We start from the raw sequence: 27366 nt of genomic DNA, 5'->3' as shown, positions 1-27366 counted from the left end.
AGACATTAAGAGTCAGAAAAAACTATTTCATTTCATTCAATAACAGAGATAACATCTGTCAGCCTCTTTTCCTTTACTTATTCATTTTTTAGTTCCAAATTCTATATAGTATTGGGTTCTTTTTGATGAGTATTGACAAAGGAATTGTTTTGAAATCAAGTTTCTTCAAATCAAGTCCTCTTCAAATCATTTTCATAAGGTTAATATTTTGTTATGCCATTGAAACCAAAGAGTGAGTTTGAACAGCTTCATGTCTGTGGTTGTTATTTTAATGACCCAGTTTTAACAGTTTTTGTGAATTTTTAAAACCGTATAACTCTCAGCAGGCTTCAGTGACAATGTCAGTCCAAGACCAGATCTTTGCACATTTATATTTAACTGTGTTTGTCTCTCCAGAATTTTTAAATCACAAAACAGCCTTACTTTTCATATTGATGAAGGGCCAATGATGAAGAATAGTGTAACTAATGCTGTGCATGGAAATCAACTGCAGATTTCCTGCTATTTGTGTGACTTTGTTAAAAGCTTACTACAAATGCAATCTTCTTTCATCCTTTGATGTCTAGGTTGTTTACTACCGCCAGATTTATGGTTCGTGCTAAACATACATTTCAAATTCCATAAGGGAGATAAGCTTTATGAAACAACTTGTAACAACTTTCCAGAAAATTGCACATTTGAAGATCCAATTTTGTTCTTTCATGCTACCCCTGAAACAGGCTTCTTTCTGATCACCAAGCAATTTCCCAACCTCTTTGAGATTTCTCTTCCTAAACAATTTTTTTTCCAGAAAAGCTTTTGGCAATAATTTAACACTTCAGTCTGCCCTGGTGAGTTGGGTGAATTAGAAAACTCTGAAAATAGATTCCAATGAAAATGAAGCAGGGACCGAGTCCTTACCTGAGACTCAGTGTTCCCTGGGAGGGTTTCACTCCATCGCAAATATAAAATTGATACATAAAGATTACTTATTTTATTTTATTTTTTTCTTTTATTGAGTTTATCGGTACATTTTAGGTATACAGTGCAATTGCATTCATTATTGGGATCTTGTACCTTTACATGACAGGTCTTGGTTCTCATTTTTTTTCCCTTATTTTAAATTTTTGTGCTCATTTTAAGCAATCATCCGCCAAGAGCATGCACATGACTAAACTCTAATGTTTCACCCACATAATTCCAAATGTTTAAAAAAAGACAAAATTCCTAGTCAGCATAGGCTGTAATATTGTTATCACATGAGTGTGGGTGAAGGAGTCAGCATAATAACTAAGAACACACAATCAAGAATGTGACTATGGGAGTTTACATATTGGCTTGGCCATTTATTAAGTATGTGACATTGAAAGCCGTATTTAACCACCCAGTGCTCATTTTCTGATCTACAGACTGGTTATAATATCCCCCCAGAAAGTCTGTGTGAGGATTAAATGAGTTCATATGTGTAAAGTTCCGAGACTAGTACTTGGCAGATAGACTTAAATAGGAACCCTAAGATGTAGGCCAGTAGGGTGGGAATGCTTCGTGGATTGCGAAGAATACTACTACAGTGAATCCGTCTAAACAAGCCACATTAGAAAGACTAATAGTTTGCATTTAAAAAAAAACACTTAAAGCTTTTATGTCAGTAATTTATCCCAAACTTGATGGCCTCCACTTCTTTAGTACCAATAATTCTGGCCCCTATTCATTCTTCCATGAAGATGGGAAAAAGGTACATATACATATTTTTTGTCTTGGAATAATGATAGTAAACATTCCTTGAGAGCTTATCATGTTCTAGGCCCTGCCTAGATGTGATTTATATTCAGCAGCTTACTTTACCCTCATAAATGCCAAGTATTAGCTTCTCTTATTATCCACAGTTTACACATGAGAAAACTGACTTTACGCATGGCTCCTGCAATCACACAGCTCCTCATGCAGCAATGCACAACCAGGGCGTCGTGAGGGGGGATGTGTCCTGTGGGGACAGGCATGAGGATCTTGAGTGTAGCTCTGCAACAGGCAAGGAACTATCCAGAAATTCACTCTAATGTTTTCATTTCCCAGTTCAAAAACCTAAAACCAGAGCAAGGCAGTGACTGAGGCAAGGGTCTCCCGTTCACCACATCACCCTACATCCTCTTTTCTTCTAGCTTAATCCTGGAATTACATTTTCCCACTTCTCTGATTTGAGCAAAAAGTCAGGGAAAATTTGTTCACTCAAAGAGTATTTATTCCTCCCTTGCATTTCTACTTTTCTCCTTTGAAGTAGCAACAACAGCTGCCAACCAAAGATCCTCAGGGTTTGCGGAGCTCCAGACAGCTTCACAGATGAAGGCAGAGACGAGAAAGCAGAAATTCCTCCTCTAAAAAACTTTGTTAATGTTTTCCACTCTAAATTCATTCTTTCATTAGTGAATGCTTTTAAGACAGTGCTAAAACCTCAAGGCAATAAGGGAAAAGTGTTGAATTCTCAAAAGCAGCGTGGTCTTTGATTGTTAAGGGCCAAATTGAAGCTGACTTGGATCCTCAAACACTGCCTTCTCTATCTTTTCTAATCCATTTTTAACCTTCTTTTTTCTTTTCCTTTTATGGTACTATATACATTTAGGTGTACAATGCAATATTTTGATATACATATGGGGAACTGTTATGTTTGAAACTCATCTTTTACATAGGATGAGGTCTTTTTCATCTTCTTTGCAGCATTATATATGATCTTTGTTAACCAAAAGCAACAGAAATAGATGACTTTCACACTTACGGTCCCTCTAACTCTTAAGGTTCAAAAGAAGACAAAACAAGAGTTGGGGCTGGTACTTTTTGGCTTACACCAAAAATACTAACATTCTAAATCTGAAAATTGTGAGGAAAAATTTTGTATCTCTAAGCTTAGCAGTTCAGTACTTTACACTATCCATTATTCACATATACATCTGTCATTCACACACAAAAAACACTTACAAAATGCCATGCTTGATTGTATTACACAGATCTATTTTTAAAGGAATAGGCTTTATTGTAAATTTTCCTTTAAAACATTCTCCCTTTTAATCTGAGAGCAAGTCAGGAGTTAAATGTTCATTTCTTTGTTTGTTTATTGTTCATTTACTAACACATTTAATGAATATTTATTGAGAACTTCCATGGTCTAGGTCCTTTCCTAAAAGTTGGGAATACCCCAATGAATAAAACAGGCAACACACCTGCCCATACAGAACTTGGTTTTTAGTCAGGGAAAAAAAATAGATAATAAATAGAATGAATAAATGACATATGTAGCATGCTAATTAGTTGTAAGGAGGAAAAGAAAAAGCAAAACAAGAAAAGACAATATGAAGCAACCAGATGAAAAAAGTGGACGTTTTAGGTGGTGTGGTCTCCGAGATCTGATGAAAGGGTGATCTTGACTGAAAGCACAAAAGAAGTGATAGTTATTTAGGAAACTGGAATTCTACCAGAGAAGGCCAAGTGCAAAGGACCCGAGATAAAGGATTACCTTGAACTGCTGACAACAGCAAGAGAACAAGTAAAAACAGGAGTTGTAAGAATTGAAATGAGAGAGATAAGTGGAGGTCAGATTATGAAGAATTTTAGCAGCCAAGCTATGTATTTTTACTTTTACCACACATGAAAGGGAATCTATTAGTTTTAGCAGAGAAAAAAAAACAATCTGACTTAAATTTTTAACAGGGTCATTTCTGGTTAGGAGCTTACAAATGGATTCAAGTAATGTAAAATCAAGGTGGAGTTTGTAATGACCCAAATGCAAGGGCATGATGACACAGAAAGTGATATAAAATAGTTGAATTCTAGATGTATTTTGAAAAGAAAAACTAGCACATTTGCTAACGGAATTGATAAAAGACTTCAGGGGGGAAGTTAAGGATGAAATCTTCATTTTGGGCCTAGGTAACTTAACCCTAGAATTGGCAATGAATTGAAATTGAAAATATTGCAGGGATGGCAGCACAGTTAGAGCATTTCTATTTATTTGTTTTGGTTTTGCTTTGTTTTGTTTTTTCATAAGGGTTGGGGGAGCCGTATCAGGAGCTCATTTTATAACATGTTCAATTTAAGATGTCTATTAAACATCGAAGTGGGGATGTCAAGTAGATAATTGGATATGAAAGTCTGAATTGATAGGAGAGGCCTGTGAGGAAGAAATGAATTTGGGAGTCATTAGCATATAGATGAGGAAGAATCAGCAAAGGAGACATCAAAAGAGGTCAGGAAGTTGGAGCAAAACTAGGTGAGAGTCATATTCTTAGAGCCAAGGAAAGAAGTATTTCAAGGAAGAGCAAGTGCAACTCATGAATGCTGTTCATATATCAAAAAAAGTAGAAGACTGAAAATTGACTTCTAGATTCAGCAATGTAAAGTCATTGCTAGGTTTCATAAAAGTAGTACTGTGGGACCAGAGAAGTGTAAACCAGAAAAGCTAATTAAGAAGAGAGAAATTAAAGACACTGAGTACAGATAATTCTTTCAAGAAGGCATGCTACAAAGGAAGGTGAAAAATAGAAAACTGAAGAAAAAGTAGGATCAACAAAGTTTTGGTAGAACTGGAAATGTACCTCAGTGGTAAAGCATTCCCCTTGTGTGCATGAGTTCCTAGGCTTGGTGCCCAGCACTGAAAAAGAAAAGTCTGTATTTAAAATAGGAGATAGAAAGTAGTGTTTGTATGCTTCTGAGGATGAAGCATTAAAGCATTAAAGAGGGAAATTTTACTGATTTTGCAAGAAAAAAAAAAGAGAGCAATCAAGGATGTTTGTCTTTGAGTAGATGATATGGATGTAGTCCTGAGGAGTCTGTTTAAAGACTAGGGCAAGAGAGAAGCACCAGCCTCTCCCAAGAGCTTGTTAGAAGCGTGAATGATTTTGACCTATGCCAGAGCTAAGTCAGACTCTCCTGGTGGGACCTAGGAATCTGGATTTTAACAACTTCCAGGTAATTCTCATGCATCATAGACTAAAAGGTCCTGATCTAGTACCAAGGGAGAGACCAACCTTACCTAGAAGCACAATTTGTCTTTGGTAACAGGAAGGAAGGTAGAGTATGTGGCCTAGGAGTGTAAGCAGGTCATTGTGCCAGTGCAACCTTATGAAAGTCCTCTTGCAATGACTTCACCTCAGTGAAAGAGGATTCAAATCATGAGTCCCTTTCCTAAAGCTTGTGTAACCCAGCACCGTAATGATGTGCTGTCATGCAGCAAAGTCACATTATTCTCACCACCCGCAGAAACTGAGTTGTAAAATAGCGTGTACCCTAGTCTCTACTCCGCTGTCCTTTGCTGAGTCACAAAATGTCCCATCAATTAACAGAATAGTTGTTTATCCAGCTCTTCTGCTCTCTTTGTCCTGACCCACTCATTACATTTTTTACCAAAGATAAGGCTTTCACTTACTGAGTCTCTAACGGGGCATAAGCATTTTTAAATTCATTCTTTCATCCATTCTTTCAAAAAACCATTCCAATTTAAGTACTTTTATCCCCACTTAACAAATGAAAAATGGAACTTGGAGATTAATTTATCAATGTCACTTTCCAGTAAGTGAAAGAGACTACAGAAATACCATCCAAACTGCCTTTAAAGGATCACAGCAGGGACAGAGTTATGTATTTACCTGGTCATTCCACTAATACAGGCCCATCAAGGATGCCCAACATCCCAAAGAGTCACTACAACACAGAACCTTCTTTTATTTAAGGCTATTCCCTCTCCTTTTCCTACTTGATTTTCTAACAGAAGCTAATTGGTTTCCTAGAGGTCATTCTGATTTAGCTACTTTGAAATCAATCAGTGCAATCCATCTTTCAGTGTTTTACCCAGTTACTAACCTTCTCCTCTTCTTTTTCCTTCTCTTCCTCCAATAATTTCTTCCTTTTAGTGTTTTTTTTTACAACTACATCAAGTAAGCCATTCTTCTCTCTGCCTCAGACTAACTATAAATTAAAATTGGTTTTAAATGACAAAATAAAGTACATATAGACTATTCCATTTTAAACTTTATATTGCTCAGCACATACTCTCACTCTCATCTTAATTGCCTTAAAGACAAATTTTAAGAAAACAATTGTCTCACTAATTTGTCATTTTGTGTGGCTTTTGGGTTTTGTCACATACTTAACTTCTCCTATCTGGTTAGACTGTGTTCTCCAGATATCCTCAAATACGTACTACACAGTTAGCCCCCAAACTAGGAAGTACTGTATGACTTAAGGTTAAAACAACATTGCAGGGCTGGGGATATAGCTCCGTGGTTTTGCCATCTGCTTTGCAATTGCAAGGTCCCGAGTACCAAAATAAAGAAACAAGCAAAAAATTGCACTTTTGTATTATAACTCAAGGGGAAAATTTCTAGTGACAGAACATGCTAATATTATATATGATTACCTAGTGTTTCTTGCTTAATATTTATTTGGTTATTAATTATTATAGAGGTATATCATGAAATACTTTCTGGGTAATAAAATGACAGGCTGCTATAAAAATCTAATGCATACATTTGTTAATCACTATCTTTCACCATGCCATGGGCAACAGTATACAGTTGTAGGTTTCACAGCTATTGATCCACTGTGGGATTTTAAGAGGAAAATAAAAGTGAGTTCAGCCTTTTTTGGTGAGAATATTAGACATAGAAATACATTCACCACTTACTAGGAATAGTTTCTCTTTCTTGCTGTTTAAAAAGATTATACATGAAATACATGTAGATATTATCTTGAATGAAATTCTAAATAAAACCTTTGCTATTTTTAAGACTATATTAATCGTGTTGTCACCTATGTAAGTTACATTATTTTTACTAGGCCGTCGAGTTCATGTGGCTTAAGAAAACTAACACTTTTCTGAACTGTATGCATTAGCACCTTGCCATCCTCTGATTACACAAGAATCTCACATTGGCTATGCGACAAAGAGTTCTTCCTTCTCCCTAAAGTCGTGCTTCTACGTGTTGGGGGAAACCCTGACCCTGATGAATGACACTCTTCACCCCAACCTGAAGCTGGACGTTCCTCTAGGTAACTGCTTCGTCCTCACTTCTCACCATTCAGTCACTAAGGCCCACCCAACCTCCGTGAAATGCATCCTTTTGAAGACCACTAACAGTTTCTGACTGCAGGACTCATCAATTTTTACCTAGGCTATGGACATATATACCTCTAAGTGAACTTCTTGTCTCTAATATGCATTGTTCTCCCTGCAGGCCCCACATGTCTATCCTGCACCACAAAAAATGCTCAAATAAAAAAATTCACAGCATGAAATTAATAGCCTCACTGCTTTGCATTAAACTATGGTATGTAGGATCACATACCACTGGTGGTCTGAGCCTGTCCCCGGTCACAGCCAGCATTTCCAGCCTCAGTCCTTGCTACTTCTCCCACTCACGCTCACACTGTGCTGTGGAGACTCTGCAGCTACTGGGTTTCTTGACCTTAACACGGGCTGCTACTTCTCTACGGGAAAGCTACTCCCTTTGCAAATTCAACTTCTAACTGGAAATCATTTAAAGAGTAGCGGCAACTATTTAGCTCTTTGCAAACTGTAGTTATTTTTATTTCCCACAATGAATAACCATTATGGTTGGAGCTATTCTACTTCCGGTGTGTGAGATTTAAACCGGTTCTGAAACGACATAGGGTAGCTTTTATGTTGTTCATGAACGTCATGGAATCATAAACTTTCACATTGTTCTCTTTCAGTTCTTTAATATAATTATGTGCATCTCTGGGGACTTGAAAGTACCATTCCATCTGTGTTACTCCTCTTTATTTCTTCCTTTCTTTTTAATTTACTCTGTTTTCCCCTGACATTCAATCCTATATTCTTCTAAAGATGCGATTATTTGTTGACTGATAGTTTATTAATAAGTATAATTACCATCTGCCACACTGCTTCTTAAATTACCCAGTAATTGGATGTATATTAATTTTCAATTTTGGAAATTAAGCTTTTGAAAATATACCCCTCTCCTTCATTAAAGTCGGATAGATTTCCAGGTGTAATTTGTAAACATTTAGATTTGCAAAACCACCCTGCAAGTTATTACTATATTGTAATACTAACTAGTGTAAAATTTCCATCTTGTCCTTGAAAGCTGTGTGCTACTTTATACACAAACGATTGCGATTTTACTCTTATGACAAAAGCTTTGAAGGATTAAAAGAAATAGTGTTTGATTTTCTGGGTACCATGATTAACAAATAAAGACCAACTGAAATCATTTAGATGCATCTTAAAGTAAAACAAATAAACAAAAAGCAAAGATATCTAGATTCAAACTAATAGCTACAAGAAAAATTTGAGGAGTCTCTTAGCATACATTCCAGATTAAAGCTGCTTTTGCAAATAGAGTACACGGACACGCTGTAATATACGTCTTAATCAGTTTTACTAAAGACTGCATTTTTATTCTCCTATCTAAAATGGTTAACAAAGACATACATCTTTGTCAAAAAAATTCCAAATACAAACAATTCCACAATTCTCCTAAGGAATCAAAACTTATTTCTTAAATTTTTTATAACTAATTTTTGTAACCTTTTCATTTAGCCATGATTAAGCTACATTTTCTTTCACGTCTTCTCTCTTCATTTTTATTTTAAAATATATACATTATTTAAGGAAATTACCTCTGATTTATTCCATTTGAGACCTGAGATTTGGATGCGGGCAATTTGCAGTATTTTTATTTAAAAAATGTAACAAAATTACCCATAAACCCTAGATTCAATGTACCATATTTACCAGTGGAGTTCTAATAAAAAGATTATTGAGTTTTAGAGCTGGAAAGAGGCATGGAATACAACCCCCATATATTATGGGAAAACAGTAAAGTCAAAAATTAATTTTCTGGCTACTTACATAGCTAACTAGAAGAGAGTAAGAGGAGAACCTCAGACTTCCCGGGTCCAAGCCCTATGCACCTTTAAAAAGAAAGCTCTCATTCTCTCAAGAAACAGATTTTAATACGTGCTTGTCATTCTTCTCAAGGAGAAAATAGTGTTAAATGAATTTGGCATGTGACTGAGCACCTACAAAGCAAAGTACGTTCTTAAAGTACAACTGGAAACATGAATTCTCTGTAAAATAAGTTTCTCTCCAAGGCAGCCTTTTTTGTCTACTCAGAAAAAAAGATGCCTAAAGGTAGTGTTTGCCACAGGCAGTAGCTATTTATCTTTGACTTCATTTTTAAGGTTACGATGCTAATTTTGAATTACCATTTTAAAAAATTATCTCTTACTTTCAATATCTGACCATCTTGGAAATAATTCTCAGACTTTATTTTCACGCTCTTCCTAAAAGCACTCTGCCCTTGCCCAGAAAATCTGTACATATTAAGTTTGGTTTTTGAAATGTGCACTTTGGCAGATCTCCATTTAAAGGCATCCTTTTTCTATGCAAGATAAAGAGCAGCTGATTATACTTACACAAACCCCAGAGGAAATGAACTGTGTTGGTGGTAACTGAGTACACTGGAGCAGGCAAAGCTCACATTTCCCCTGCCTTCCAACTTCTGGTCTGTTAATTACCAACCAAGCCCTATGAAGGATTTCTTGTTTGATGATCTAGCAGGGTCTGAAAGCAGACGGAAATGGGCGGAGGGCACTTCCCATGAGGTGGGGGAAGGTTCTGTGAGCTTTCCCCAGTGATTAGAGCTGGGGCTGTTGATCTTTTTCTGCTGTCATTGTGGTGCGCAGCAGTCACGCCTCCCGCTGCCAGCCTGGCTCTGGGATCTTAATCAGTCACCATGAAAATTCATCCACAAGGATGAGTCCTCCACTGCTGAAGCTTGGTGCTGTGCTTAGCACCATGGCAATGATCTCAAACTGGATGTCCCAAACTCTCCCATCCTTGGTGGGACTGAACACCACGAGGCTGTCGACGCCAGATACCTTAGTAAGTGATCCCTGTGGGTTTGGCCATCTCGGGAACTGTGTGCATTAATAAAGCAGTGGGCTTTGTTTCGTAAATTGCAAAAACTGGGATGTTGCTTCTCTACTTATAGGTCAACTTCAAAGATATGATATCTAAGTTAATACTTTAATGTTACACCCAAAAAAAAACTATGAGAAATTAGCTCATAAAAAGGACTAATAGTTATAAAAAGGAATTTTTAAAATAGAAGAGCTTTGATTCATATTTAACTTAACTCTAATTTGAGATTTGGAAAGATTCTTAAAGAAATATGCTTAATTTCTCATTTTCTTCTTGTAATGTCACAAATCCCCATAATTTTCCTACATAATAATGTATAGAATGTATTTTACGTAATCTAGTGTTACCACAGCAAGATCTTCCTTGGAGCATGATGCCTGTAACTTTATTTAATGCTGAAAGCACATCCTTTAAAGCATAAATGGAAAAAAAAATTCAACAATTTAAAACTTGCCAGAAGGACCTCTAAAGGGGCTAAGAAACATGAACAATAAAACCTTGTACTCGATAAAAACTTACATTCCTCTATTGTTTAATATTTTATGAAGACTTTTCTTATTTTATGTGGCATTCATTAAGCAAAACTGTGGCCTTTTAATCTTCCCCATATTTTAAAAAAGCATTTTCTGATAGTTTAGAGTAAGGTTTAGTTAGCAATACTCAGATTTTAAAGAAAAAGAAAAGCTATTAACACTTTACATAAAAATTTAAATAAAAGGAATATTATGGAAAAAAACAATTTCTTTGCTATCAAATAAAGGACACAAAAGCAATTGCTTTTTTTAAAACTTTTCATAATAAAATTTCAAACAGGAAAGCTAGCCTTCCATTTTTAAAAAATTGCTGTTGCTAGTAATAATCTATCAATCGATGTATAATTAACTGAATATAGTCAGACTAAATTAATTACACACTTTCTCAGCATTTCCTAGTGTTAGGACACCAGCAGAGTACATAGGAAGTAAATGATGACCTGCTCTTACATTCTTACCTTCCTTGGGTAACTCCATCAGAGAAGAGACTCTTTTCTGTATCTTCAAGATATGGGGTAGCAGGAATGATGTAAAGTTGCAAAGAAAGACTGCTATGTCATCAATACACAATTACAAGACAAAGACATTTGCATTACTTCATATTTACTGAGCCAAGTTTTTTCAATGTCCGGTACCTCGTTCCTTACAATGACATAGTTGTTGAATTAACTCTTTCAGAGAAATGATCCTAAACTATGAAACTGTTAAATAATTTATATGTCTAATATCCTAAGTTCTGCCTTGTACATATTTTGTGCATAAAAATACTGGCTTGCTTATTTTCTATTGTTGACTGAGAATTGAATTTCCAAAATTATAAATTAATTTTTAGAAGTTTTGGTTGTCCTGTGAGTTTAAAGTAAATTAGTTCTCCTTACTTTCCAACAGTTATTACTTAAAAAATGCAAAGCATTTACACAATACATTTACATTTACATTTACATTTAGGTGTTTGTGTGTTGTGATGTATCAGTTCCTACTTTGGATGTCTCCCTTTTGCAAACAAACCAACTCTAATAACTTCAAGAGAGTTTTCACTATGGTTATGAATAGTAAAACTGTGAGTGGTATTTTCTGGAATGGAGAAACCAGGTTGCAAATTTTTTTTTTTTGGTATGCTTTCAGAAGAGTAATATCTATTCTTTAATTATTCAAGATAACTGCTCATACCTTAGGATTCCCATGGTGAAGGATGAATGACTCTATTTCTGGATTTAATAGCATAAAATGTTGATGCTGGAAAGGTGAAAGGGATCTTAGAAAACATCTGGGCTGGTTATCTTCACGCCACCTTCAGCAGCATAGCTTTGTTTGGTCAATTAAATGTTAGTTTTAATATATACAGAATAAATACTTTCTTCAATGGAAATCAGTAAGCAAACAAATAATGAAGAAATAATAAAGAGAGGCAGGATTCATTTCCTGGGTCTCTAACATTTTCTTCCTTGCTCCAGTAAAAATATCTTCACACATACTTTAGAGCTCTCCACAGTTTAGTTGGAAATATAACCAATCTGATGTAATCTCTTCAATCTGCAAGTGGGTAGACTGACTTGAGACATGTAAGTGATCATTTATGTTCCCCTCAGCTTGTTAATCATGAAGCCAAATTGTAAGAGTACAATGCTACCCAGAAAGGTCATCTCTCCCACCACTTCCTTTAGTCCTTCTAACCTCCTCTGCCCTACTGTGTGCACTCTGCCTCACTTAGAGTTTAGCGTGTCCCTGGACTCCATGCTTCGTCTTGCACACCAAAGTCCTCATCCTTCAAAATACCCTCATTTCTTTGGTTTTACAGAGTCAGAAGAAAGCCCTAAAGGCAAATATAAAACTGACAAAGCTTTCACATTTTTAAGAAGAAAAAGAACTTCCTCTGTGGCAATTTAGAGATGGAGACAAAGCTGTGAAGGATGCTTTCTGATCAGGGGATTCTACCTAATGCCTTGGAAATAATTCTCTAAAGACCTTTTAGTATCTTTTCCATGTTAAAGGCTGGCAAGACTCTTCCCCTAGATGGAAAGATGCACAAGGTTTTATTCTATAGCGCAGTGAATATAGCTACACAGTAGGAAGCCAGTTCTTCAGCTCAATTTTCCTACTCCCTGCTCACATTTTAAACACTATGATTGAGATGAACCTGCCAAGGTATGCACAGAACTGGAGCTTTACAATATGTTTGGTGATTCTTCATGGAATATGTAGAAATGTAAATATAATATTTCTTTAAAATGATACTTTTAAATGACCCAGAAGAAAAAAAGAAATGTAGGGTGCAAAGCACTGAATGGCATTTGTTTAGGACAAATGTCTCTGAAATAGCCAGTGTACATTTGATTTTCTGAAAGGCTGAGAGAAATTTTCAATATTCCAAAATGTATTTTATCAGTAAGCAATTAAATGCAACTCTTTACTAGGTAATAAATTTCCTCTTGTTTTTCTTGAATATCGGAGCATTCCTTCCTTCATCCTTCTTGTTTTGCCATTTTCTCTCCTTCTAAACTGGCTCTGAGGAGAGGAAGCTTTAGCTCTCAGAAGGGCCCACCTCCCCCTGACACTTCTCTGTGATGCACAGTAACTTCCCCTGGAGGCTGAGCTTTTGAGAAATCCCCCATGCTGTGGGCTCCATACCAGGAAGAACCTGGAAAAGAATAATTTAAAAAATCAGAGGATGCTCAGCAGACACCAGCTGTTCTCAGAGAGCATGACCTACTGCGGTGGTAGGAAGAGGCCTTGAAGGGACCTCTAGGCATAAGCAATTTGTTTTGCTACATTTTTAATCACCTAGATAGCTTCTCTTCAGAAATAGCTACTTAGGTGTGTTAGTAAATTTAACGTTCTGTAATATTAATTAAATATACTGAAACAAACTGTCCATATTCTCTGAGTCTTTTATCCTCAACTGTCCAATGTGTTTGTAGCAGTGAATGAAGACATCTGACTTCACTGCCCTCCATCCTCCCAAATCTTTAGGTGATGTCCATTTTGTGACAGGGAAAATTAAATAGCAGAGTTGGTTGAGAGAACAAAATGGCACATCTTGAGAGCAGCAGAATGTGATAATTACCTTTTTATAGAAGAATCACCTAATGGATGAGAAAGTTCATTTATTTTGTTTAAGTGTGTATAACAAAAGTAGGGCCAGAGAAGGAAAATTACATAGACAGAAGTTCAAATCACGTCCCTCAACTTGCCACCAATAGAAGGTGTGGCCTGTGAAGAGATGAAGTCCTTACCATGCAGAGGTCAAATGCAAACCCAAGAACATACTGAAGCTTCATTTAGTGGAGAGACACAGGGATAAATATTACTCTCAGGATCCCCCCAACTCCAACTCATTGTGATTTCCAGAGTATGAGCAGATGTAGCCATCCTAAATTTGACAATGTCTTTGATTATTTTTGTTGTTGTTTCTATTATCGTTGTTTTTTGTTGTTGTTGTTAAAACCTAGAGATGTCCTTGAGGGAAGACTATTCATTTCTTTCAGCCCCAACTATTCTTGTAAATAATAGCCAAAAAGCTGCTATGCAGTGACATCTTTATTAACACGACCTCTAGAACACAGCTTCCTTTTGAGTGATCCGTCACCTTCTCTCTAACTCTCATACGCACATTTTTCTTTTCTCCACAACTAAAGTCATTAGCATGCTAACTCTAATTTCACTCTCTAGGACCAAAAGTAATCTCATACAGAAAATTGATAAGGTGTTTTTATCACACGTGTATCTCCATTCTACACGAAACAGGTTTTAATAAGTGTTTTTCTTTCCGCTTTGTCTCCCACCTGGTACACTTCAGTAGACTGGTCCCTTATTTCTTTTGCCTCAGTCTGCATTTCTATGGAACAACCAGAAACATCAAGAAACGTAAAAATGTAACAGTGTGAACCAGGTGATTTTCTTCTGTTCAAAAGATCAAGGTTTTCTCCCTTTGCCTGCCCCTCCAGCTGGGTCCTGAGAAAGTGCTGCAGTGCCTTCCACAGAAGTATTGGGTCGAGCTGCACCTTGCTGAGCACTTACTCTGACTGCCCACCTGGTATGATAGTGTCTACTCTTTCCGCACTGGATGATACCTTCCACCTGCCAGGACAGACCTGTTCCTCTCCACTGCAGAGGGCTCTGTCTCCTCTAAAGCCCTGTTTATGGCTCTTGGTGAATGGGTGTACATGATAATCTACATTCATCTGACAAGGATGAGCATAAAGACTGCTGGGCTGAAAGTTGGAGAAAACTAGTATAAGTCTGTAATATTGACTAATGGATAACCTGAAAAACTTGCTCAAACTCTTTCAAGTTTCAATTACCTCTTCGGTAAAATAAAATATTTCCCCTTTCTAAGAGTAATTGATTTGGAAGTATGACTAAGACAAAAGATTTTATAAAGGGAAAGATACAGAAATACCAGGCATTTAGATTTTTGGTTTTTGCCTTTCAACCCTCAGGATCCATTTTTTCCAACATAAAATTCTTAAAGGATTAGGAAAACTCGCACAAGTTGACTTTACATTTACAAACACAGCTTTGCAATTAAATTATAAGAATCAAGAATTGAAGTGCAATTGGTAAATTATCCTTTTAACATTCTTACTAAGAGTATTTCTAAATATTTCATGAGATTTGTAATATTAAAAACTTCTAAATAGTTCATTCAGTACTTTTAATTAACTCAAAGGATTCAACGAGAGCTGCATTACTAATCTATAATTTCTAATGCTTTGGGGAGCAATATATTATATTCACCCTCCAGGTCCAAATACTGAGCTTTACAATAGTTCAGAAAATGATACTAGGTTAAACTGTCAGGTCTTGAGAGGGTTGAAATAATTAGTGAATAAAATGGTGGTTAAAGTTAGTGTTCTGAAATCCCATTTCTGCAGAATGTTCTTTGCATGCATGATCTACAGAATTTCTTGTCTCTATCTTTAATTTCTTGTCTCTATCTTGATCAGGAAGATTGGTAGAGTAGTCCACAAGGTTATTATGATATCTGAGGACAAAAAAAGAAAAAAACACACACACACTGCCATGTAATGAATAGAGTTCCATAAATGATTGTTCATAATATGAGTTTTATTGACACCTGAATAATTGCTCTTATAGGTTAAAATTGGGCATGACATTTTTCAGAGATCTTCTAAATATGTTCTTCCACCTGAAGTCATATTTTATTTTGCCTCTCTTTTCAGTGCCAGCATGGGTGCCCTAAAATACAACGCTTAAAGTTCTCTTAACACTTCCTCTATTTATCACTGAACCCAGCATCCGAGAAATCTCTAGGAAAATCCACAAGCCTGTCAGGAACTCACCTTTTATATTAGGGTTTTCCTTTTTGGATTCACCTTTTTCTTGTCAAACAGGATTTTTTTTTGTAGTTTAGATCATTCTAACTGTAATGCAGAAGTCATGACTTCTCAGTGCTTCCTACAGGAAGTACGAAGAAGGCTGGAGTCTTTACTATTATTAAGCAGATGCTTCCAGGAGGATGCTGAATCAACATCAAACTCTATTCACCTTTCCCACTTGCCAATTCCAGAAAACAGCTGACACCGCCTAGCTCTGTAACGATAATCTCCACATCAGTCAGCCAAACGCTTGGCAAGGGCATGTGAGCATTAATGCTGCCAGGTTTAATAATCAGTGTTTATACTGCTTGTAAGCTGTCAAAATAGTTTAATATTATAATTGGGTGGTCCCTGCTCCTTCATCCAAAGGCTAAATTTATTCTAGTGAAAGGCCTTAATTTTATTACATATTTGAGATTTGTGTGCAGTAAAGAAGCCAACGAGCCTATGTCCAAATACTTTAATCCCATACTGTTACTGTGTTTAAACCTATAATATTTCATTGAAAATGTACTGCTAGCCTGTTTCTTTCTTCACTCTGTAGATAATCTCCTCTGTACTTTCTTCTGGTCCACAAAAAAGGAGAACTCAATAACTAAGATCTTAACTGATGGTAGTGGTAGATAATTCTAAGTACATCTTTTGATTCTGGATGTGCAGGTAAAAATAGACACTTACTGATATTAATTGATTGGGATATCTAGGCAAAAATTCCAGAAAGAAAGGGCCAATGGAATAGAAAATTTTGTCATGTTAAATGATCTGGAACTCTCAGGACTAAAAGGGAAGAGTGAGAGACTTCTATAACTATATGAACAAGATGGGCAAGAAGAGACTAAAAAGATAGTTTTAGCACCATTCTTTTTCACAGTAGATCAAATATGAAGATTGATATCTTTATGAGTTTCTGGAGTTTGTGTACAGCCTCCCCGATAGTTGTTCATGACTGTTGTTGGAATGGCAGTAAGTACCCTGTAAGAATTATCAATGAATCCCTTGAAAGGTGCGTTGGTTTATAATATGTGATAAACTGGGGCCTAAAACAGAGTAAGCCAGAAATCAGACTTTGATTTCATCTTCCTCTTCTCTGCATATAACAAAATACCACTTTATCTACTAAATCTCTGAAAACTGTGAAAGGAAAGAGAAGGCTAAAAAAATTCAGATCCTGGCTAAAGAAATCATCTCAGAGCTGAGACAAAAGGATAACTTTGATGGTTTGTGTTTAGTTGTCCCCCCAAAGCCACATGCAGATGAGGTGGGACTTTCTCTTTAGGAGTTGAATCTAGAATGTGTGATGCTGGGGTTAAGGGCATGAGACTACTAAATCACTACGTGTGAGTGACTAGTTTGGCACTGTCCTATTCCCAGTGGTCTGGGTGGGATAAAAGCCGCAGAAAGACTCAGTGAAGGTCTCCTGTTACCTTGGCTATCTTTTGCACACCATGCTGTTTCTCCTCTGTGATCCTTGTTTGCCATCCCAGCCTAGGAGCCAGGAGACTATGGATTGAAAACTCTATGAACTGTAAGCAAAATACACCCCTTCCCCTCTAACTTTGGGTATTGGGTAGTTTGTCTCAGCAATGAGAGAAAAGTAAATAACACAATTTCCAGTGATTTATCTCATGTTTGCACAGAAAAAAAATACTAATTCAAATGAATACACTCCTCATTTAATTAGCGAATTCCATTTCAGAGACTAGGTCTTTCAATTAATGGGTGGCTAGATGAGCAACTATATATCATATGTACATTACATTATTCCAAACAAAGAAATGGCCAAAGGAAACTGCAACTTGATGACTTTGCTTTTATTGGCATAGCTTTTATACATACTTATGTAATATACAAAAAAATAAAACTACAGTACTATATTGTAAAATCAGCAAAAATTATAGTACTGTATAAACAAGATGTACTGTGCAAAAGAAGACTTTGAGGCTTTGTAAACAAGATGTATAGAACTGTACCAAAAATAAGTCAGGTCACTAGTGGAAGCAGTGGGATCATAAATCTGAACAGGGTGCCTGGCTTGTAAGTGTGAATAATTATTAAACAGGTCATTAAACGAGGAGTATCTGTACAAAATGAATGGGTTGTCCATGTAAGATCACATTGCTATTTTTTTCAATATCTATATGATTAATCGGTTTAAAACAATCATGTGCCTATTGAGAGTCATATCCATATGGACGTTGAAACGGAATTAAGAGCAAGACTAGAAATGTACTGTCAAATACTATATGTGGCTATAGAACACATGTATTGAGTACTTGAGATATGAAGAGTCCAAACAGAATTCATAAGAGTACAATGAATACTTAATTTCAATGACTCATTACAAAATTAAAAAAAAATAAAAACAATAACTATAGATTCTTGGGAGACTGAGGCAGGGGTATAATCAGATCAGGCCCAGCCTTGGCAACATACTGAGATCCTGTCTCAAAAAAAATTTTTTTTGAGACAGGGTCTCTCTATGTAATTGAGACTGACCTGGAACTCACTATGTAGCCCAGGCTGGTCTTGAACTCACAGTGATCCTCCTGTCTCAGACTCACAAGTGCTGGGATTACAGGAGTGCAATACCACACCCGGCCAAAAATTTTTAAAAAGGAAGAATTTTCTGCTGATGTAGTTTAGTGATAGAGTGCTTGCCTAGCACAGGTTCAATATCTAGTGCTACACACACACAGAAAATTGGAATATAAAACATGAACGATTTCCATATTACATGTTGAAATGATAGCATTTTGGGTAAATTGAGTTAAAATATCTTATTAAAATTATTTTCAGTTGTCTCTTTTCATTTTTAAAATGTGGCAACTAGAAAATTGAAAACTATATACCTGACCCTCATATTTGTGACAGGGCATATCACTTGGCTTCACATCCTAACACCGCCACAGAAAACCTGCATGCTCTCTGGCAGATTAACTTTTTCTACGAAATGGACATAATAATATTTCCAGCTACTTGGAAGTGGAAGGGAACTTTCCTTGCACTGACTCCTGGTCTTGAGCAAGGCAGTGTTCTATATCCAAGTTAATCCCCACAGAGAGATTTAACTGGGCAGTGAGGCGCCGTACTCCCAGTGCATGGTGATGTGTACCAAGCCATTCACAGTAACTGCTGTTTGGTCATAAAGAGAATTTTTAATAGAAAATTAAGAGAAGCCAGAGAAATGAAACTTTCGAGTTTAATACAGACACTTCCAATTTACACAATTTCAAGTATAATAATGGCAAATTTCTTCTGCTGCCTTATAATGAAAGTAAGTTCCCTCTATGTACATTATTTGAAAATCTATTGAGGTTCTTCTTAAAGAATAATTAGAGAAAAAATAAGGGAAATTAGCTGGGTACTTGATAGAGCACTGTTGCCAGAACAGATAGAATTATGTATGTTTCTAATAGCTAGAGATAAACTAATTGGTAAGATACATGAAATGAAATAGCAATACGAGGCAATGCACATTAAATGCCTAGTGAATAGTAGGGAGAATACTTCAGAATAGGTAGCCCTCGTAAACAGATGGTTTATAAAAGAGGCATTCTAAGCAGAAGAAGCAGAATGAGCAAAGATACACAAAGATATGAGTCAACATCACAGGATGGCACGATGCACACAGCTCAATTTGGCTGGAGCGAAGCCTCCTGTTGGACAGTAGGAAGTAAAATAATAAGCATAAAAAAGTGACAGACTCCAGTGGAACCACTATTCTACCTGGGATTTAGAGATATAGGGTGTAAGTGAACAGAAATTATGGGGAGATCAATTTAGCAGACTCTGCCAAAATAATTGTCTTTAACTTCTCTGAAAGTCTGTAATTTTCGTAACACAATGCTGACTTATTTTATACTATATTGTTATGTGATAATCTTTCCTGATTTTAAAATAATTAGACCTTCAATGCAAAGGAAGTTCCTTGAGGCAGGGCTTTGTTTCAGAATATCACACTTGAATAATAATTAGCAAAGAATAATAATTGTCATTTACTATTGAGAGGGACAAGCTACCAAGTCTAATCATACATGATTAGGTAGCCGATAAATACTTCTGAAGTTGCATCTAAGAGTCAAAATGTGATAAAACATATTAAGAAGCAGTGAGATCAACAAATAGCTATTAATATGGGAAGGAGACAAAAGATCTACTTTTGGACATTGGGAAGGAAAGTATAACTGAAGTTCTACTACCTTTGTGAATTGCTTAATCTAACTCTAAAGAAAGAAAACTAATTATCAAAAAAGATGCTTTGCTTAAGCTACTATAAACCCACATTTTCCCTATTCTCTAATGAGAGTCTGTGTTTTGTGTTTGCTCTTGGTTTTCTCAGACTCAGATTAGTCCCAAAGAGGGGTGGCAGGTATACAGCTCTGCACAGGACCCTGATGGGAGATGCATTTGCACAGTGGTTGCTCCAGAACAAAATCTGTGCTCCAGGGATGCCAAAAGCCGGCAACTTCGCCAACTGCTGGAAAAGGTAGGTATCTGGGTCCCTTATGCATATTTTTATTGAGATGTACCTTTCTCTGAAATGGAAATATGGTAAAAGAGGTAATGGTGAAGAGGATTTTTCTGATTTTGTGTCACCTTTCAAACAATCTGTTTCCTATTGTTCAGCTGAAGTATCTCAAGCTTCCTCTTACTTTGTTTTATTTCTACATCTTTTCATTTTTCTCAACTTTACCTTTTTGAGAATGGCTCTTTACTACACTACTTTAATATCTGGTTAATCTCTCTTTAATAAATATAAAGCAAATAATCATATTTTTATGCCAAAATTCAGACTTAACTCTGAGAATCACAGTAGGCTCTTTGAGTTGATACAGTTGGATCCCATTAACGATCTTGTAAGTAGTTAAAATAACAGCATACAACACGCAAGCTATCAGGACACATCGTTCTCTAAGTCATTCCTTTGAACATTATTTCTTCAATTTCATTCAGTACCATTCTCTCTACAATTTACTGAAGCCAGATCCATAATAATCAAATGAAGAATGCCCTTGATTTATTCTCTTTTACAGATAAAAGTCAGTTCATGAAAGGTTATTTATGTGAAGTTAGGGAAAAGCCCAATGAATGGCTCTTTCAATTACGCATTCAGACTTTCACAATGCTGGGTTCTGAACACAGTAGGCTCGAGGGGAGGGGATGTCAGGTCAGAATTATGCAAGATGACAACATGTTTGAATTTTGCGCGCCATCAGGGAAAATAGGATAAATTAGGTAGTAGGTGTTTTAAAAAAGCAGCATGCTACCAAAGCACTCTTTATAACATTATTTCTATGATTATCCATTTATGGAATTTTTTACCTAAAATTAAGAGATGCTAGAAAAATGAGAGCATTAAATTTGTTAATATAGACAAGTTTTCACCATTGCAAGTCAAGTGACTTTCTTCTACTGGCCATACAGTGAACATAAGTTTTCTCATGTACAAACCTTGGAAGCTTAAGAGTTTAAGAGTCATTTTTTCATGTTTTTAATACGAAGTTGACTCTATGTCACCTTCCCTTTTCTTTGGAGCTAACATTACCTATTGGGTCTCCTCTTAAACCTTCTTTTAAAGAAATACTTTATTCTTCCTGCTTCCTCACTATCTATTCCTTTGCAAGACCATATATCTTTTTTCTTTGAAATTAATAAGTCTAACTAATGTATCTCTTAACTCTGAGAAATGATGACCAATAAATTTTGATTATTTTACGTAAAGTTTTCAAATTTTTATTTTCTTTTTTAATGAAAATTTTTGATTATGTGGTTTTATTTTGTTTGGTTACCAGAGGAATTAAGTTATAAAAAGATTTGAATTCAATTTTTTTTCTGTTAAATTATATTTTCTCTCAGATTATAGACATTATGTACCAAATACTTTTTGTTTGCAATTTGTTTATTTGTTTGTTTGTTCAGTGGTATTGGAAATTGATCCTGAAAGTACTGAACTAAATCCCCACCCCAGTTTTCTTTTTTTATTTTGAGACAGGGTCTTGCTAATTGGTTCAGGCTGGCCTTAAACTCACCATCCTCCTGCCTCTACTTCCCAGGTAACTGGGATTACAGGTGTATGTCACCAGGCCTGACCCATATCAACTTTCTGTAAGACCCAAAGTCTCACCTCCACTCCGCGGAGTGTGAACAGCCGAAAGGGCCTTCACGATGCTAAATCCTATAGCTCAACGAGGTCCCGGGAGCTTTGATGAACAGTGAGAGTCACCCAGGAAGGAACACACCAGGCTAACTGGTAAACGGACCTTTATTAGTCTCGCCAGATGGCACTCTCAGAACCAAGTGGCTGGCTCAGAGAGGAGCCAGCTCAACAGCTGAGGTCTTTTTTATAGGGGGTTACAAAGGGGGGTTAACATTCTAATCTTGCAGGCAGAGGACAAAGGTTAATGGTATCCCGATTTGAGCTGGTGGTCAGCAGTCACATACTCGGCAGTCACACATCTATGATTAACAGATACCTATAGGATGTATTAAAGGCCACTGAGACATTCAGGATGAGCAAACAGTTCAACAATTAATTTGGGGTCTCTACGTACGGTACAGATTTTATCTCATAGTCTAGAACCACTAAGCTACACGTTAATCAGGATCTGGACTTCAAACAGTACAAGACTGCCTTACATTCCTAAGCCAGGGTTTGAACAAAGGTTGGGCTATGGCTGCAGTGGGAGGGGGTTAGAGCACTGGCTCCTAGGCCCCTTTCACTTTGGTCTCACATTTCCATATCAGTTATGCTGAGAAAATGTTCATAGCTTTTCTCATATGGTGCTGTTTTTCAACCTAGCATTGGGTACACAATAATACTGCACAGAGATTCAAATGTTTCTTCAAAAAGCAGGTGAGACATTCCAATAAAGTATGAATGTTAGAGACTAAATAATTCTCACTACAGTTCCAAAGTGAAATATATCTCCAAAATATGATAGAGCTATGAATTAGTGAAGAACAAATAAGGCAAGAATGTAAGAGCATGAATTTAGGTGAAAAGGAATATAATAACCACACCATTTGATAATGTCTGAATGTTTTTTAAAAAATCCTAGGCAAATCATAGCTTTAAAAATGTATCAATATCCTAATAATAGATATCAAATAAAATTTATTAGCAAATTAAGAGTAACTGTAAATTGGATTTATAAAGTAGTAAACCTACAGTGGCCTGAAGGAGGTAAATAGCACTGATTTGCTGCGCTGATCCTAAACAGACATTTCAAATGAGCATTATTTTACAGACTGGCAAAGTTTTGTGGTGATTTTTCCATAAGGCAAATAAGAGTATTATGGTTTAAGTAGCCCATTTGCCAATAACCCAAAAGACTGAGTTAGTCAACAAAAGTAATATTATTTTTTAAATATTGATAAGTTTCCATTATTAGGTTAATTTTCCATTATAATATTTTTATTTTTTCCATTTAATTCTTATAGAATATGTACTTTTATAGGTTTACATTAAAAAATTGGTACCTTTGGAGGTTAAACCTTTCCATTGTCACTAGAGCAGTAAGCAATAGAGCTATATCTGATCAGTCTTCCGTTTTTCAACACAATCCAGAATTTATTTACATAAGGCCCTATCATATTTACCAAGTCTATGGATTATTGAATATCAGAAAAACTCAATTGGTTTCTTAGTATGCTGGAGCTAAAATTTTTCACCTGAAAATATTTGTTAGCTATGTCGTTTTTCGGGAAAGTTCAAGATATTTTCCACTGCTTAGGTCAGTGCTTCCTAAAAGGTGATTTTTGGATACTGACAACATCCTCACAAATAAAATAAGTTTGAAATACCCTCTATATGACAATTCACTTCAAAAATTTCTGAAAAGTAGTTCAATATTAAAGATTTTGTAACATACTGTAGTCAACATATCTTTGGTATTTTTGTAAAACCAAAAACTATCCAAACTTTTGGTTTGTTCAAATGTCATTGGCAGTAATTATGAATGATGGCAAGAATATAAGTTCATTTCTGGTGAAGTTCAGAAAGACTTCAGACATTTTATACAAGAAACCAATATAGGGGCGCGGGATTTAGCTCTGTGGTGCTGCTGCCTGCCTCTCAAGTGCAAGGGCCCTAGTTTTGAAAAGGATTGTCAGTGAAGGGATAACGAGTTTGTTAAAATCTTTTTGGAAAGGGTCCAACCATAGGAACATGTGAAAAAAGCTGAATTGTAGCACAACTTTAGAGACAAACAAGCTAAAAGGAGAAGTACAGCACACAGGTCTCTTTCCTTCAAGTAGAGGATAAAAACTCCAGTCCCATATGTCATCACAAAACTGGTGCTCAGGGGTCTCCGTAACCAGGAAGAGACTAATCCTAAGCACAGCCAATAGGAAAAGCTAAAGGAAGCCAGAGCCAAGTCCTGTCCAATTAGACAGCTGTTACCTTGCAGCCCTCATAATTATATTACATGACTATTCAGTATGAGGCCACAATCAAATCTCAGCAAAATTCTCTCAGTGCACTTTCCTACAAGAAAAATTAAGTTGAAAATTAACTTGATAGGGTGATAGGAAGCTATTGGACCTCTATTCAGAATACCTTCCCTTGCCCATCACAATCAAATTGCACAGACCCTGTCTAGGTACACAGAATTCTTAGGAGGATATCAGCTGTTCTAGTGATGGGTACCTTCACAGACAAATGCTATATTTAAGTGAGTAGTTTCTTTAATGCAAATGGCTCTCCTTTATTCATGTTTAAACATTAATGGAGTTAGAAAATTACTTTTAATGCATTGCATTTGTTCACAATAAGTTGCCACATTTTCAGTTCTCTCTCCGTAATTTGTGCTGCACTAAAAATATTTTAAAAGAAGATTTTGGAGTGTAAAAAGAATAGTAAATTAAATATTTGTTAGTCAGGTTCTGCTTTAGTCTAACCAGGGACAGAAAGGGGAAAATCCTTCTTTTTAAAATATTATGATCTCAATTGCTCATTATTATTATTGGAATCCAGTAACATTTTACTCAATAAATATTTATTGAGCATTTATTCTATGTTTGGCTCTGTGCAGTGTCTTGGAAGTAAAGAGATGAATAAGAGTCAGTTTGTAATCTCTTGGGGGTCACAGAATGAAAGTGACTTTCCTGGCCCTGCCCCAAGTACACATTACACCATTAGTTTTAATGTAAGCCAGATTGCCATACATCCTAAAGAAGCAGGATTCACAAAAGACTGGACTACAAATCAAGACAGCAGAAGAAGAAGATAAAAGAAAATTGATTTGTTGGACAAAGAGAGTAGAAAAACCAAGGCTGGCTAAGGTAGCAGAATTCACTGCCCTTTCTGAATATGACTGTTTGAGTATAAAAATACAAAGCTCTTTATAGCTGGCTATAGTACTAACCTGTGCTTTTACCTGAGGGCAAAGCTCTGTCTCTGAAAAGATCATGCATTTGCAATTCACATTATTTCAATGAAAATGACTTTTTACTGATTACATAAATAATGCATAGTCACTAAAAACATAAATGAAACAACATGCAAATATAGAAGCAAAGTAAAACTTAAAATTTCACCACCACTTTGGAAGCACTACTTTTAAATGCTAATAAAAATGTATTAATACAGTAAGACTTTATATATGTTATAAAATATATAATTCTGTGGAAATAGATATATGCATCTACATATACCCTGACAGCTGTTTTCAAATGTTTATATTAATAATATCATATATAAGATTATAATACTTTTGCAAGTTTCTTCATGATTTTGTTTCTTTTCACTCTTTTTTTTTTTTTTTGGTACCAGGGATCGATCTGTAGTCCTTGTGCTTGCGAGGCAGATGGAACCACACTGAGCTAAATCCCCCACCCATGATTTTTGTTTCTTCATAATTTTTTTCATTATATATTCTACTTCTTTCATAGTTATGTGTATATTTGACTTAGAAAAATGAAAAGAATAAAGTCATATAAAGATATTTACATTTGCTTTTCTTATGAATGAACAGCCCTCGAGCTATGAAAGAGCAGGAATCAGTCTGAGATCTTGATGAAAATGTAGCTTCTAATTCAGTAGCGCTGGGGTGGTTCTCAAGCGTCTTCATTTCTGACAAGCTCCTGGGTGATGCTGAAGTTGTTCTTCTGACGACAGGATGAGTTCTAAGCATGTAAAGATTGTTCTTATTCTTCCTGAAATGGGTTGGTTATTCATGTTCTGTTATTCGATTAGTATAAAAATTATTCACTATTAGAAGCTTTCCCTTTGCATTCAAGTTTTTCCTGACCCAAAAATTGGGGCAGCCTTTCTTTCATTTCTGCATGTTTTCTAGGTCACCTGTTTCCCACTTTTAAATAGCCCAGGGCTCCCTGAACCTGGGATGGTACCATCTGCCTAATATATGTTTACTGTCTGTCTACAAATACTTGCAGTTGCCATTTCCCTGGTCCCTTAAACAGCATGCTACCCAATTTGGAGGTGTCACAGCGCTCCTGCCACCGGTACTGGTCACTCCCGGGAGTAATTTAGGCCCAACGTGGAGTGTGTTCCCGGCAATGATTGCTCTCTTGACCTGTGAAGACACCACTACAATTCAACATTGCTAAGCATCCTTGATCTTTAAGAAGTAGAATTAGTACTTACACAAATAAGTTGCCGAAACATTTAGTTTAGGTGGTTATAAGTTCACAAGGCCCTGCAAGGAAAATTGTATTTTTAAAGTATATTTTAATGTACTAAATTTTTCTTTATATGCAGTCATTTCTAATGCTAAAGTGTCCATTTTTTAATCTCCTCCTTAAGTATAATTTTTGTCTAGCTTAACTAATTGAATGTTTATAACGAAAAAATGTCCTTCTGAAAATGTGACACGGAAATGCAATTATGGATTCAGCAGTTTCAGCCCATTATGTTAACGTCTTCTGGGGTGGTTAAGGAGTGACTGGAGTTACCTGCACACAGACAATAACGTATATCAAACATTTTTGTTTAACAGGTTCAGAACATGTCCCAGTCTATTGAAGTCTTAAACTTGAGAACACAGAGAGATTTCCAGTATGTTTTAAAAATGGAAACGCAAATGAAAGGGCTGAAAGCCAAGTTTCGGCAGATTGAAGATGACCGGAAGACACTAATGACCAAGCATTTTCAAGTAGGTTTGACTGTGCCAATTTTGCCAATCCAGAGTGTGATAGACAGTAGGGCACTCGCTAGAAATAACTCTGAGTCGGCCCACATGTTCGAGGTTATGGACTCACTGGGGATGCAAGTCCATCATCTCCCCACTGAAACTGTTAGCTGGTGGGAACGCACAAAAGATACTCTAAGAGCCCCATCCTCACAGAGCTAGGTGAAGATACTAGATAGATATGCAGACACTGCAACATCTAAGACCAAGGGAAATGAATAATTAAATCAGCAAAGTTTTTTTGATAATTTTATGCCTTAATGATATGAGGAAAAATGCAGAGGATATAAATTATTAAAAGAGGCAATAATACCGTTAAGAATAGCATATTAAAAGAAGATTGACTCAAGGGGCGGGGGTTTAGTTCAGTCATTCCATTGCCTGCTTCAAAAGCCCAAGGACCCAAGTTC

At 36.2% G+C, this 27366-nt stretch overlaps 1 protein-coding gene and 1 long non-coding RNA gene across 3 annotated transcripts in view; one reads left to right on the top strand and one right to left on the bottom strand.

The window, feature by feature from the left end:
- The window catches only part of LOC117284014, a 46849-nt gene extending 35854 nt beyond the window's left edge, over nt 1-10995 (bottom strand). The window contains exon 1 of the long non-coding RNA XR_004515090.1: nt 10926-10995. This is a non-coding gene — a long non-coding RNA (uncharacterized LOC117284014). The remainder of the gene's footprint in view (nt 1-10925) is intronic.
- The window catches only part of Olfm3 (olfactomedin 3), a 191601-nt gene that overhangs the window by 141002 nt on the left and 23233 nt on the right, over nt 1-27366 (top strand). The window contains exons 1-3 of one of the 2 annotated variants that reach the window (XM_010639090.3): nt 9538-9895; nt 20146-20292; nt 26765-26920. In XM_010639090.3, the coding sequence (XP_010637392.1) occupies nt 9767-9895; nt 20146-20292; nt 26765-26920 (432 nt within the window). In that variant the 5' untranslated portion in view covers nt 9538-9766. Of the gene's footprint in view, nt 1-9537; nt 9896-20145; nt 20293-26764; nt 26921-27366 lie in introns of those variants that run through there. The other variant, XM_010639091.2, reaches the window with a different exon arrangement.

This window comes from Fukomys damarensis, unplaced genomic scaffold (genome assembly GCF_012274545.1).
Source record: "Fukomys damarensis isolate Sample0158 unplaced genomic scaffold, DMR_v1.0_HiC HiC_scaffold_33, whole genome shotgun sequence".
NCBI lineage: Eukaryota > Metazoa > Chordata > Mammalia > Rodentia > Bathyergidae > Fukomys > Fukomys damarensis.
Note: the sequence above shows the minus strand (reverse complement) of the source record. Positions and strands in the feature narration are given on the sequence as shown.